The sequence below is a fragment of the Harpia harpyja genome, chromosome 14 (assembly GCF_026419915.1).
Source record: "Harpia harpyja isolate bHarHar1 chromosome 14, bHarHar1 primary haplotype, whole genome shotgun sequence".
Taxonomy (NCBI): domain Eukaryota; kingdom Metazoa; phylum Chordata; class Aves; order Accipitriformes; family Accipitridae; genus Harpia; species Harpia harpyja.
Genome location: NC_068953.1, coordinates 14,456,080 through 14,470,647, shown reverse-complemented (window position 1 = coordinate 14,470,647; position 14,568 = coordinate 14,456,080). Strand labels below are relative to the sequence as shown.

The 14,568-nt window shown below is 39.5% G+C and overlaps 1 protein-coding gene across 1 annotated transcript in view; it reads left to right on the top strand.

Moving 5' to 3' along the window:
• GLP2R (glucagon like peptide 2 receptor) overlaps nucleotides 1-14,568 on the top strand; it is a 46,851-nt gene that overhangs the window by 29,267 nt on the left and 3,016 nt on the right. Inside the window, exons 10-12 of the mRNA XM_052807999.1 lie at nucleotides 5,969-6,057; nucleotides 7,598-7,736; nucleotides 13,763-13,804. Coding sequence (XP_052663959.1) covers nucleotides 5,969-6,057; nucleotides 7,598-7,736; nucleotides 13,763-13,804 — 270 coding nt within the window. The remainder of the gene's footprint in view (nucleotides 1-5,968; nucleotides 6,058-7,597; nucleotides 7,737-13,762; nucleotides 13,805-14,568) is intronic.

Below are 14,568 nucleotides of genomic sequence, written 5' to 3'. Positions count from 1 at the left end.
TGGTTTCTGTCACACTGAGAAAAGATCTGGAAATTAAAACTTTAGAGAAGAAATAATGGACTTTGTTTTGCTGCTGCTGAGTTGGAGAGAACAGTGTGAGAGAGAAAGTGGGCATAGTTGGAACTGAGCTGTGAAACAGAGAAACACACTTATTAGCCGTCAAAAAAAGTAAATAATTAGAAGGACAATGAAGAACTCTCTATCAAAAAAAACCAAAACAACAAAACACTGCAGCGGAAAGAAGAGCCAGAAAAGAAAGCAAAAAGGCCTGAGAGGTGAGAGGAGGCAAAAGCCAAAAGAAAGCATTAAGAAAGACTGAAACTGTCTCAAAACTGAGGGAACGGTCAAGATGGATGAAGTCCAGACCTGAGGGGATCTGAACAAATTTCTTCCTGGATATGTCTAATTCTGAAAAAAGACTCAATCTTTAGTTTACTTTTTGAGGGCCTGAGCAGAAAATACACAGCTAGTAGAACATGACCAGCAGAAACAAATAATAGCATTTCTGTTACATCAAAGAGATCAAGTGTTTTCCTTTTGTTGTAAGAATATTAAGTTCACTGATGTTAGTATGCTCAACTCAGAGCAAGTCCTCTAAGTAATAGGAAATTAAACAGACCTAAGAGCCAGGAATGCATTCCAAAGTAATTTGAAGACTAGGACTGGGTGGAGACAATCAGTAATTTAAAAATACCTTTTAATTAAGCTATTTCTGCACAATTTCCTTTTAGCCAGTGACCCAATAGGGCATAAACTTTGCTGGTGTAAATCAGTGCAAAGAACTGAGGATGTGAACCACTGTTTTTAGCAAGAGAAGTAATGTCAAGATTGCATGTTACAAGAACACAGCATGTTAGAGGAAGTGATTATTCATCTCTGTTCAGCACTTGTGAAAGCCCATCTGGAATATTATATCCATTTTTAAGACGTTAGCATACTAGAGACAGTCCAGCAGAGGCCATCAAGACTATTGGGACCTGGAGCACATGATGTACAAGAAGAGACTGAGAGAACTTGGTTTGTTCAGACTTAAGAAGAGAAGGCTAATAGGGGATCCAATTGCTGTCTTCAGTAGCAATAACAATGGGGGCATATGGGGCCAGAAGGGTACAGCAAAAGGATGGTAAAAAATAGACAAAAGCTGTAACATATGAAGTTCAGACTAGATATAAAGAAGTTTCTAAAGATAACTTTCTAACCTTAATTCAGATGTTTGTGTCACTACTTGGAGAGCTCCTGTCATCATCACCCAAAACTAGGGGAAAATACGTTTTCCTGGGGTTTTTTTTCCTTCATTTTTTCATTGTAATTAGTGACATTTTTGTCCTTTGACATTTGGGAACAAGTAAGATATAGTTTCCTACTACAGACCAATGCACAGAAATATCAAGGTGGACATAAAGTGACAGAAAGGATAAACTTTTGTTCAAAAATCCCTCTAACTAAAGTTGGCAAAAAGAGAGGTCACCTTAGGTTTATATGTAAATAGATAGACACACATATATGTTATTCCTCTAACATAATTTTTAATCCCTGCTTTTTTATATTACATTTGGGAATCTTCTGCCTTGGTGTTATTTCACAGATACAAATAGCCCCAGCAGTTTAATTTATTCTAAGCATGTAGCCTCTGATCATTACCAGTGCTTATAGTCATTAAGTATTAGAAAATACAGAAAAAGTCTAAAAGATACAGCATTATCAGTTAGACTTCATGGACATCTTTCTACAGAAGAACAAGCAGCACCTAGAGGACGGTTGAAGCTGTTTCACCTCCCAGCAATGTGTATAGAGGACCAGGCTCAGCTTCTTCCTGGGATGGCTTTCTTAAACCTAATTGCCTGTCTGTTGAGTCTTGTAGTATTGAGTCCTTGAAGTGGTGAAGGAACTCACATATCTTCACCCATTGCTTCTTGTGTGTTTTGATACCAACACTCATTTTAGAAGGGGCTGTAAACTTTCTGAATAACTGTCACTAAGACATCCCATTGCTGTTACATTGCAGAACATTCTGTCTGTGATTGTTCCTCAGGATCATACTGAGTGACCTTTACTTGGAAATTACTCCTAAGGCAAACAGGAAATATATGTGCAGACCTGATATCACAGAATCCAGTTTGCCAGTGTACATGACAGTGGCCAGCAGTGGAGCTGAATGTGGGGAGATTCCTTCTGTGGCTTGATCAGTGTCAGTGTGACTCCACCACTGATACTATGGGAAAGGCAGGGAAGGAATCAATGAGAACAGAAATTGAAAGGTTAAGCAAAAGGGATGATATCAGATTTCAAGATAATGGAACATCAGATGTGACTACAAATGGGGAAGAAGAAGGAGCAAAGAGTGGTGAAGAGGAATTAAGAGGATGCTCAGCAAGATTAATTGAATAGAGGGACAGACACAGTATGGAGGCAAGAGAAATACATAGTGGGCAGAAATGAAGGGGTTAGAGACCCAGAGCGAGATCATGTAATAACCAGACAGGATGTTCTCAATATCCTGTTCTTGAATATAATTCAGCAAACTTACCTAAAATTCATTGGTGAAATGTGCGTCAGCACTACCTAATGATGGTTATGCATGGATTATAAAAGCCAGGTACTGCAGCTGGACCTTGTCCTCATAGGGTATAAGTTGGTGTACAGGCCAAAACTTCCTAACCTTTTTCTTGTGAAACATCAGAAATGCAAAGTTCGTATTTCCTTTTTTGATCTTATTGAACCTTATTCTACAGTCCTGTTTTGTTTAAAATATAATGAAAAGAGTCATGAAGAAAGCACCATGCTAGCTTGTACATTGCTATTTCCTGAGCAGCTCTACTCATCCATAGACAGCCTGGAAAATAATGATGGCACCTCAGTTTTATATATATTATTGCCATCCAGAAATTTCAGAGTACTTCAAAAAAATAGTCATTATCTGAGTTTGGTGGTGGAGAACTGGAAGAGACTATGACAGATGTAGTTCTTAACCCTGATCTTAAAAACTCCATGTACCATTTTGGTTTCTTTGTCCCACATTAGGTAAGAAATTAAGTACTAGAGTTCTTGACATAGCTAACATTTTAGATTTTATATTGAAATGGCTGTTTCTAGCTGTAATCCCAGGTTGCTACTAAATAGTTTTACATTTTTAATGTGGGGTAGGAGATAATTTTCATAATATCAGTACTTATGATAGGATCACCCTGTTTAGACCTTCAAAAGCGCTGACTTAGGGACCATGGCATAGCCATTGTAACGATCAATTCAATGTATGGGTTGGATGAGCAGACAATGAGGTGGACTGAAAATTGGCTGAATGGCCAGGCCCAGAAGGTGGCACGAAGTCTAGTTGGAGGCCAGTAACTAGCAGTGCACCCAGTGCTGGGTCTGATCCTATCTAACATCTTCATTGATGATCTGGACAATGGGGCAGAGTGTACCCTCAGCAAGTTTGCAGGTGACACCAAACTTGGAGTGGCTGACATGCCAGAGGGTTGTGCTGCCATCCAGAATGACCTTTCCAGACTGGAGAAATGAGCTGACAGGAACCTCATGAATTTCAACATGGAACAGTGCAAAGTCCTGCAGCTGAGGAGGTACAATCCCAGGCACCAGTATATGCTGGGGTCTGCCCAGCTGGGAAGCAGCCTTGCAGAAAAGGACCTGGGGGTCCTGGCAAACACCAAGTTGACCATAAGCCAACAATGTGCCCTTGTGGAGGAAAGAAGGTGAATGGTATCCTGGGCTGCCTTGGGCAAAGCATTGCCAGCAGGTCGAGAGAGGTGATCCTTCCCTTCTGCTCAGCACTGGTGAGGCCACACCTAGGGTGCTGTGTTCATTTCTAGGCTTTCCAGTACAAGAAAGACATAGACATACTGGGGAGAGACCAGCAAAGGGCCACAAGGATAACTAAGGGACTGGAGCATCTCTCCCATGAGGAAAGGCTGAGAGAGCCAGGACTGTTCAGCCTGGAGAAGAAAAGGCTCAAGGAGATCTCATCAATGTACATAAATACCTGAAGGGAGGGTGCAAAGAGGATGGAGTCAGGCTCTTTTCAGTGGTGCCCAGTGACAGGACCAGACGCAATGGGCACAAACTGAAACAGGAGGTTTCCTCTGAATATCAGGAAATGCTTTTTCACTGTGAGGTTGACCAAGCACTGGCACAGATTGCCTGGAGAGGTTGTGGAATCTCCATCCTTGGAGTTATTCAAAAGCCATCTGGACATGGTCCTGGCAAACCTGCTCTAGGTGGCTCTGCTTGAGCAGGAGGGTTGGACAAGGTGACCTCCAGAGGTCCTTGCCAACCTTAACCATTCTGTGATTTTTGTGATTTAGCTTCATGTTCTAGTGAAAATTCTGTCTTTTCTATGAAACATCAAGAGTAAAAATATTTCAATCTTATATCAGTCATTTTCAATGAGGTTTTAGTGTTTTCTGTGAAAAGCAGAAGTTCATAATGGAAAATCATTTTTAGAATAAACCAAATGTTCCAGACAAAAGTAAGTTTGGATGGAAAATGTTCACTAGCTCTACTTTTGAAGAACCTTACAGTGTTGACTATGATGAATTCTTTGTATTTGTAAACCCAAAAAATTATAGTAAAAGGAGAAGTCAAATTCTAAAAGTTAGGAAAGACCTGTAGAGTCATCCATTTAAAGGTAACTGACCCCCTCTTGTACATATGCATATCTATATCTCCCCTAACTTGTCCAAAGAGATGACCACAAGATGAACTATTGCTGCAGAATAAAACAGGAGAGTACAGTCTGCAAGACACGCACTTTAGTAACAGAGATGTGTAAATGACAAGAGGGTGCTTCATGAGGAAAAAGGATGATCCTGAGCTTAAGGTAATTCAATGCTGCCTCAGAAAATTGCTTTCCAACTCTGTCCCGAAGTTCATACACAATGCTAGGCAAAATATCACAACTGGCTACTGTCTTCTGGTTTTTGCTTTCTGAATGTCCAGACAGCCAATGGGGTAAGGGTTGAGCACTTCCAGTTGCAGCTACAGTAACAACTATGATACTCTCAGTAACATAATCTTGATGCTAATTGCTCTGCAAAATCAAATCAAAGCACCTCTAACTGGTGAGATCTTACACTTTGTACCTCCATCTACCTATGCTTTGTTTTTTTGGTTTTGGAGGCTTTTTTAAAGGAATAATATCCACTTATCACCCTGTGATGTTTTAAAGATACATCTGTGCACATTTGAGGAGAACAGCATGAAAAGTGTTTGATTCTTTACACAGAACAAGAACTAGGGTTCCAGCAGTAATACCTATGCATCAAAAGAAGACAGGAAAAGTAGTCCTGAATAATTGTTCATCCTCAAAATTAGGAAGCAGTGTTCTGTGTTAAAATTAGAATGTAATTTTGTATTGGAAGATCATGTATTATAATGTATACGTAAATCAGGCTGAATAAAGCAATGCTGTTTCTCAGCTTTGCAACCTAAATAACTTTTTTGCATAGTGCTTTTGGTTTGCGGAAGTGAAATAGTTAACAACTCATAGGCATTTGCAGGCCTCAGTAAAAGAAATATTTGCAGATTGGTCTTGGCCAAGTCAGCACAATTTAATTAACAAAGGAGTGAATTATTCATAAAAGAATGCCCAGGGCTTCCTTGTCTGGCTGTCTAGAGCCTCTTTATCTGAAGAATTGTAATCACTGCTGGTTTTTACCACATCCTGCTTACCTGTCATGGTTTGGTGAAGAGTTGTGTGGCCTAAAGGTGTATAAACTCTGTTAACTGCCTCATTTGAAGAGAGCTCATACCAGCAGTCTGTCACTGCTGCTCTGTGCTCTCTGCTGCAGCTGTGGTAATAACCTGCTTCTGCTCCGACCTGATGACAACTGCATTCTGCTTATTTGGTGACAGGTTTTACAAGAGTTTAATATCAATTTTGCATTTCTTTAATAGCTATATGAGTAACGTCATAGCATTTATTGTAAGTAACCCATATATATTTTCTTTCAAGGTTAACTTTGGCATCTTCCTAAAAATTCTCAGGATGCTGATTTCCAAACTAAAAGCTCAGCAAATGAGCTTTCATGACTACAAATACAGGTATGTAATAAATAAAAAAGAAGTCCTAGCCCTTTCTTTTTTTCTTGCAACATCAGAAGGCTGCCAGTGTGCCCTTGCAGATTATACATTTACCTACCACCACCAGGTGTAACAGATACTCAGAGTATGCTATAGAAAAGCCATCTGGGGAAACAGGCTCCACAAACATTTTCTTATCTGAGAGGTAAAGGCAGGTCAGTGCCTGTGTGCTGAGTATTATGGGCATTTTCTCAAGGATTTGCAATGTGGTAAGATCACTGCTCTCAGGAATCCTCACTGTACAGCTGTGGCCTCTACTGCTGTGAACCATTTTTTCCTTGAGTGTGACAAAAGGTCCCCAAAAGAAAAGAAGGTGTAGAAGATTTGTGGGACATTCATAAGTGACATTAGCATTTATGATCTGCCTTTTTTCACAGACACAGACACTGTTGACTCAAGAATGTCCCTGGTCTTCTTGTGAACCCAAATCAGAAAACTATTCTTAGCCTGCAGTCTTCCAGGCCCTGGTGTGGGCTCTCTTGGCCAGAGTCTTAATGGTACATCATGTCTTACGTAAAGTCCTGGAGTTGGCCTTTGCAGAAACATCTTCCCACTTTGTGGGAACAGCAAGGGCAGGCTGCTCTGCAAGGAGCTAAATGTGCAGTGAAAACTGGACTTAAATCAATGGAAACCTGAGGATTTGTTAACTGCTTTCCACATCCCAGTTCTTTCCAGTTCTTAGTATCTTTAATCAAAGCATTGTGAATCCCTGTCTGCTACTACGGTCCTGCCTTACTAAGATGAATTATTTTATTGTCTAACAGGACTGTATTAAATCCCTAACAAGAAGCGTGTTTCCATTTTCCTTCAACATTCAAGGTCCAAAAGATCTCAGCTATATTCTCCAGATTGCTATAAGAAGATTGTTGTGATGATAGTCAAAGACAGCAGTGCCTGTATATAACACTGGCTAATGTTTTGTGTTATATTCTCTTTTCTACTGCTTATAATTTTGCTAAACTTTCAAAGATTCAAGCTATTGCTCACATTGTAAGTCTTCCTCAGAACTCACTTTCTTTTGAGATGTTTTCTTTCATCCATGCAAACATGTTCCCAGACTTGTTAAAGAAGATTCTCTTCCATAAAAATTATTCTGGTTGTATCTTTTAAAAAGTAGACAACTGCTGACAGTACTGCAGAAAATTTCTATGCAGCTACATAGAGTTTTCAGCAGTGATAGGAAGTCTAAGAATCCTGTTAAGAGATCACTCATATTTAGCTATATAAATATTTTTCTGTTACCTAGCAGCATAAGTTTGATGATAGTGACCTTCCTGCTTAATTTCTTGTCCCTAACTTTTCGCCTTAAACCCAAAGCCAAGATTTCTTCCTGTACAGACTTTTCTGATAGTGTGTTCCAAAATTCATATCTGAAAATTTGCCCATTCCAGAGTCAGAATATTAAGGGAATATTTCTGGAATGATTTGTCTGTAGCTGAATTTTTGATTTTTGCACCAAGGATGTTGAAAAAATACTAGAATCAAACATTTTCTTTTTAAGATTGGCAAGATCTACACTTGTGCTGATTCCATTGTTGGGGATCCATGAATTTGTATTTACCTTCATCACTGATGAACAGGTGGAAGGACTTTCAAGACATATAAGAGTTTTCATTCAGCTGACAATGAGCTCATTTCATGTAAGTACTGTTTTGCAAGTACTGGTTTTAGGGGTCATAGATCCACATATATATGTTGCTCACCTATAGATACCACAGATATACAATATTCTTACTTAATATTATGCTCCAATCTATAATGTCTCTAAATACACCACTACAGTGACAAGATAAAACATTCACAAACTGCATATTCAAAATATGGTAGTCTCAAAGAACAAAAAAGGAGTCTGACTTCTTCAGAAACAGTGTGTCCTGTGTTCTCTGGTACTGGGTGACAGTTCGTCACAGAACCCTGTTCTGAAAACAGAATTAAAGTGGTCTATTCAAAATATGTGTTTCACATAAGTTAATTCCTATGAAGCACTGGATGGCTTTTTAAAATAAGATTTTCAGGTGATCTGTTGACTTTGCAGTCACACTGAGGAGAGAGTTGGTTCTGGACTCACCTTTTTCAGTGCATAGTACATGCCCAGCATACTTCAAACACACCACGGTGACCTTGTTGTCGTGCCACTGTACAAACAAAAAACAATCAAGACTCTATACCAGGAGATACAAGGATCAGCTTCACTTTAGCTTGGGTAGTTGGTGCAGTCAGTTCATGACTGATACATCACTGACACAGCGGGCCTGTGGGGCAGTCCTTACCTTTTAGGACTTTTTCCAAAAGGAGTTGAATGTAGACTACATGGCATTTGGGGAAGTTTGATGAAAGGAGATGTAGGTCTGAATACTGTGAGAACAACAAGGAGAATTAAAACATTTGTTGTGAGGAGAAGCATGTGAAGGATAAACAGGAACTGCTTTGTGTGCGGTTCCAGCCTAGAGGACACACTCTGGGTACACCAACCAGACTAACACCCTCGAGCAAGTGCAATGAAGACACATCTTGTACAAAAACTTAGTCAGGGCCGTGACTCACCTCAGTTGTGTGCTGTTCAGCAGTTGTAACAGAGGTACTTCCATGCAAGCGTAGAGAAAAACTCAAAGACATTTTTTATGCCAAAATCACACCTACATACTTCAGGCCTCCATAGTTCACATATAGGCATCAAAGATGTCATCTGAGATACCCTTTTGAGGATTTTGGTTTGGGGCTTCTGTCTCTTTCATGGGTTTAAGTATAAATTTAACAAAGCACTTAATGCATCAGAAGTGAAACATAGAAATCCACCATGAATTCGGTGAAAAGGCACGAGTTAAAAACTCCACTTTTTCACACTAGGCCCCTGGTTAGTGCACTGTTCTGGGAAACGGAGACAACACAGGCCCCAGCTAGGAGGTGGTTTAACCTGTTCCAGGGAAGTGCCCAAACAAAGCTGTGTAAGCCAGCAACCAAAGATGCAAAATGAAATGAGAGGAAGGAGGATGAAAGAGAATCTAAATCTGTGGCTTAGTGGTTAGAGCAGCTGGCTGGGAAAGGGACACTTTGAGGCCTCGGCACCTGCCCCTGAGTGTTAATACCATTTACATTAAATAACTATAGATTTAAAAAGGTAACAGAAAATTAAAGTAATCAGAGGAGCAGGGAGTAGAACATCTCTGCACTTGCCTTATGCATCCTTTACTTCCACTCATGGCCTCATGAGACATTGCAGTAGTCGATATTAACCTGCCTTGATTCAAGAGAAGGCGCACATATACCTCTACCCAGAGAGGCTGGTAGCAGGGTGACTACTTTAGGGCATGGCTGTGCCTGTGGTGAGGCACTAGGTATTTCTCATACTTCCAGGTTGTTGAGGAAAATATGGGATATATCACAACAGCCAGCTTCTCCTCCTTTGAAGAAAAGCGCATTGACCCACTGACTATAGCTGGGTCCTTAACACAGATGCCTAAGTTCATGCAAGGAATAACTGAAGCAGTTGCATTTTCTGCTTTGTCATTTTTTTTCTTTGTTGCTTTGCATTTCAGCTTCCAGTTACTGGGCTATTGTGTATCCCAGTCTAGGTGCCCAGTGCCCCATCATCCACACTATTCAGTATATACAGGAGCTTAGCACTTGACACTTGAGAAAAATTGCACTTGTGTAGGCCTGAGTATTCAACCTTGGGTCACAGCATTTAGGTCCCCACTGAATATAGTTTCCTAACCCTTAAATTCTTCTCTTTGCCATGTTCCTACTGGTTAAAGGACTTTTTGGTATTTTTTCCCAGCAATAAAAAGATCATCTCCACATTTTCCTCCCGTGGTTCCTGAGATTTAAGTCTGGCAAGGTCAAGACCTGTAAACCCGTGTTTCATACCTACTCCCGTATCTCTACAGGGAGCTGTTTTTCCTCCTGGTAATCATTGGGCTCCATTTCCCTAAAGAAAGTGCTCATTCACCGTATCTGCAAAGTGACACTATGGCCTCCTACATGTGCACTCACAAAAAGTACTGTACTCATGAACAAATTTCTAGAGCTAAGAGAAAACTTGTCAGAGCACTCACTTGGGTGGAACAGATAGATGGACTAGCATCTGCAGGTGGAAAAGAAGTTTCTCACCTATACAGTCAGCAGAGTGTTTTAGAGATGTTTATGCACTTGACTCCCCTTCTGTCACCCTGCCTTAGTAGCGTGTAAGTAGGCAGAAACTTGAGGTAGTGACAGAATGAGAGTGCAGCTCTGGCAGGTCTGTGCCTTCATATCTTGGCTGCAGGTATGAAGGTGTGAAGGAGCCACAGTCCATTATGATGGTCAATCCTAAATAGTCCAAATTCCACAGCGAGCTGTTACTGAAACTAAATGGTGATTTTCCCATAGCTGCTTATGCACAAGTATACATGTTTTTCACTGTAACTATTTACTCTCCAGTTTACAAAGATTAAGAACTGGACACGCCAGTCATTCTGCAGGCACAAAGCACTGCTGTCTCCTTCAATGTGTGTCCTGAAGTTGCTGAGTAATGACTCTTTCAGGTAGTACTCCTGTTAAACTACCTGCTTAGCAAAGTTGTCCTTTACCCTTATCTTCCTGCCTTGACCTTCTTGGTGAGACAGGACAGCAGTTTCCAGGTCTCCTTTCTTTAATGAGGTACCCAGCAATATCTCTGGCTAGAAGTCCTTACTACTCACTAACTCACTACTTTGACACATGTCTGCCCTCTTCTACAGTCTGAGACGTAAATTCATCAAAGCATTGTTGCACTTTTCCCACAATTTATGGTGATCCTTGTTTTTAACCTGTCTGTATGCACCAGTGCTCTGGCGTATGTATGCATCAGTGCTTTGACACTGTTAGTGAGGCTCCAATTAAAAATTTCCACTACAGCTTGAGGGGAGAAATGCCCAGGCAGGCAGAAAGGAGTTCATGCAGAGCCACCACCCTAAGGGGGACTGCTGACGTGGTGTTGAGTTACATGTTCCTCAGTTAGACATATCCTTACTTGGAGAGGTTGCAGTCACTAGATGTTATTTTAAGAAATGCAGAATCATTTTAAGTGAAAATTTTATTTACTGGCTTGCACAAAGAAATCTGATATAGACTCATCCCTGCTAGAAAACACAAACTTCATTCCTTTTAAAGGAACATGCACACGCTCAGCTACATGGCATGCTTTAGAAGCAAAACTTCTTTTCAAAATACTCAAAGATCTTAGACAATGTTTATTGCAGATTCTCTTTTTTAGCTACAGCATTATTTGTGAAGGGATTAGCAAAAAAGCATGTAAACTGTACACAACTACATTTGTTTAGTCTGTAAATCTTCTCTGTAGTTTTAAAAAGCAGTTAAACTGTTCTGTTAAAGAAAAACAATTACTTCTGGGATCTCATCTGGAGGTTTTAACTCAAACATTTTCAAGGAGCACACAATCAAATTCTAAATATGAGTTCTGCTGTAGATATGATGCTTCTTTACTTTAGAAAGTGAAGCAATCTAAAGATCTTGGCTCACTGCTGCATGCAAACTGTTAGCCACAGGAAAAATACAGGTTTCTGGTGAATAAAATCCAGTTATTAAATGAGTAATTTATCATGTTGCCATTGTCAATAGAACTGAAGAACAGTTGTGAGGCTTACACATGCATCTATTCTTTCCTATTGGTTATTATGCTAATGAACATTTGTTCTGAATTTCTGGTTCTTCTTTTTCCTGTCATAATTTAAAAAATGTATGTCTTAGAAGTAATGGCATACAGGAAAGATTTCTAAGTATTAAGTTCCATGTATTGCAAAAAAAAGTGAATATTAGGAAGCATTAAAGAAATCAGAATATAAAATGAACAACAAACATGAATAATCAACTGAATTTTCCATCTTCTGGTGTGATTTTAGTGTTTCTGCCTGTCACTGCCTGTTCTGATCTTGCAGCAGCAGTGAACTAAATTCACATAGGGATTTACAAACTTACTTACATTCAACGAGGGGGTGCCACTAGTATTCACAAAGTCCTCGCCTAATCTGGTCACTTTCTACATTTCTGGCAGGGGGTATCATCAGGCTTAGCAGTCACAGGACTTAACAGCACCGTGTAGTTTTGATCCTATTTCTGCTTGTGGTGCCTGTGAGACCAAATTTAGAGCTCATGCTCAGAACACAAAAAAACCACCTAGTAGAGACATTTTCATGGACTTTCTACCTGAAAAAGAGAACTATCTCCAGGTGCAGAAGTGGTTCTGCATAAAAAGCTGCTTTTTAAGCTATTAAATTTCTATTTATCCATCAGAACCTCTCTCCATGGTTTCTGAATCTTCTGTAACTACTATTCTAAAATTTATCCCCGTAATAAAATATCATCTATTATGAACTCTAATGAACACAACTTTTTGTGACATTTTTTGCATATCTCTGTAAAATAATTCAGATGCAGAGTATTATTTAAAAGTTACATTGATAAATGACATATCAAAATTACCTATATCTTGCAACCATAACCCAAGTAAAGCATGAAATACAGTAGAAACAAAGTATATGGAAAAAGCAGTTGTGATTGCTATTTCTCCTGCCCCCATTTCCACTGGTGTGGCAGATAAACTGTTCTTTTTCATACTTGCTGCACATATGCTTAAGGAATTAATGGCTTCAAACCTTTCAAGATTGCTAGAAAATTAACAGTAGGCTCAAAATGCTGTTGGTTAATGCTAGATACAATAAAAAATACTGAAGCTGCTGTGTATGTGAATTTATTTTTAAGCTTTTGTCTGAGAAACCCAGAAACATTTCTGGAAAAGTATGAGTGTGAAAACAATTGAATTATGTCAGCTGTATTATATATAGTTATGACACTTTTTTACTTGTGATACGAACATTGCCTTGGGACTGATAGTCAACAGTATTTATTCTCTTCATCAGAACTTGTGTCATAGATGTTTTTAGACATACCAGAGCAATGCATTTCCTGAAGCAATGGTAATAAATCTGCATATCTGTGCCAGACTGTTAGGCTGAGGTGCAGGAATGTAAGCTGTTTTTATCTGAGATCAAATACAGGCAGAGAGGAGGAAAATGGAAAGAGTAATTTTGTGGTTCATTTAAAACAAGTTTCATCTCTAGGATTTAATTTTTTTTTAAAAAGGTGTTTATTGAAATCAATTTCAAAGGAAAAATGGCAATTCAAAATAGCCATAACGATACAGCTGAGACTTAAAATAGCACTAATCACTTAATACATCACTAATTTTTAAAAAGCACCCAAATGAGATCCTTCTCAGCAGTCTCATTCACAAATTCAAACAAGTACATGGATAATATGAAACCCCAAGTTGCATTTTTTTTGTTTTACCATATTTAGAAATAGCAGCAGTCACGGTAAAACTGCAGTAGTTTGAAAAAAAATATTATGTGGTAGCAAAATGAAGATAACATGGAAGATGAAACTGGGTTGTATAGTCTCTGTTCTTCAGCATCTGCACCAAATGTGCCCCACATTTGCTAAGGCACCATATGAAACAAGTTAATGGGTACTTCAATAATAAGTACATACAGGCAACTACTTTCCTTTTTGGAAAGTAAGAAACATTGCTTATACTTATGGCTTTAACGTTAATGTCATCTTTAAACTAAAACTTCAGGTTATTTCCTGTACACTCTAACTTTTTCCTCTTACTGTCTTTCTCTTACAGGGTTTTTTTGTAGCAGTTTTATATTGCTTTGCTAACGGAGAGGTAAGAGACAATGCTATGAGAAAAGTTTTTAGTTGATTAGTAAAAAGTATATCAATGACACCAAGAAGGATGAACACACTGATTAGCTCTGCTTATTCGAGAGCACGTGTGCATTCTTTTGAACAGGTATAACTGTTTTTTATGAAGAGAACAGCAAGGCGTCTCACAGATTTGGGACTGAAATGCAAAGTGTTTCCACTGAAGCCTGAGTGGCTATAGCACTGTGGAGGTATGGATACCCAGGGGTGACTGAAATACCAGTAGAGGCTTATGGTCAGCCACCTAAACCCCACTCTTTTAATCAGCTGGAATCCCAGACTTCATGTTTGGCCAGGCTAAACCCTCTCTTAGTTTACCCCTAAAGTCCATGTGAAGGACATGAATTTGGGGTACTTTAATATCTTAGACAGCAACATGTTGAAAAAATAATTTCATGCATGCACTGCTCAGGACATCCCTAAAATTGGTATGAGGGGATTCCTTGTCTGGAAGTTGTCTCCTGCTATGCCTCAAGGGACAGCTGGGGGTTCAGTTTGCTCTATGCCCAGATTTAGGCAGATCAGTGACGACTCTTACGCAAGGAGATGACAGCAGAGAAAGCTAACCTCCTGACCAATGTAGGGTGAAGACTGAATTCAGATCAAGTTGCTTGGGGTTTTGTCCAGCTGAGCATTGAACCCTAGCAAGGACAGAGGTTCCACCACCTCTCTGGTCTTCTGTTCCAGTGCTTCACTGTACTCAGGAGGAAACATCTTTTCCATATA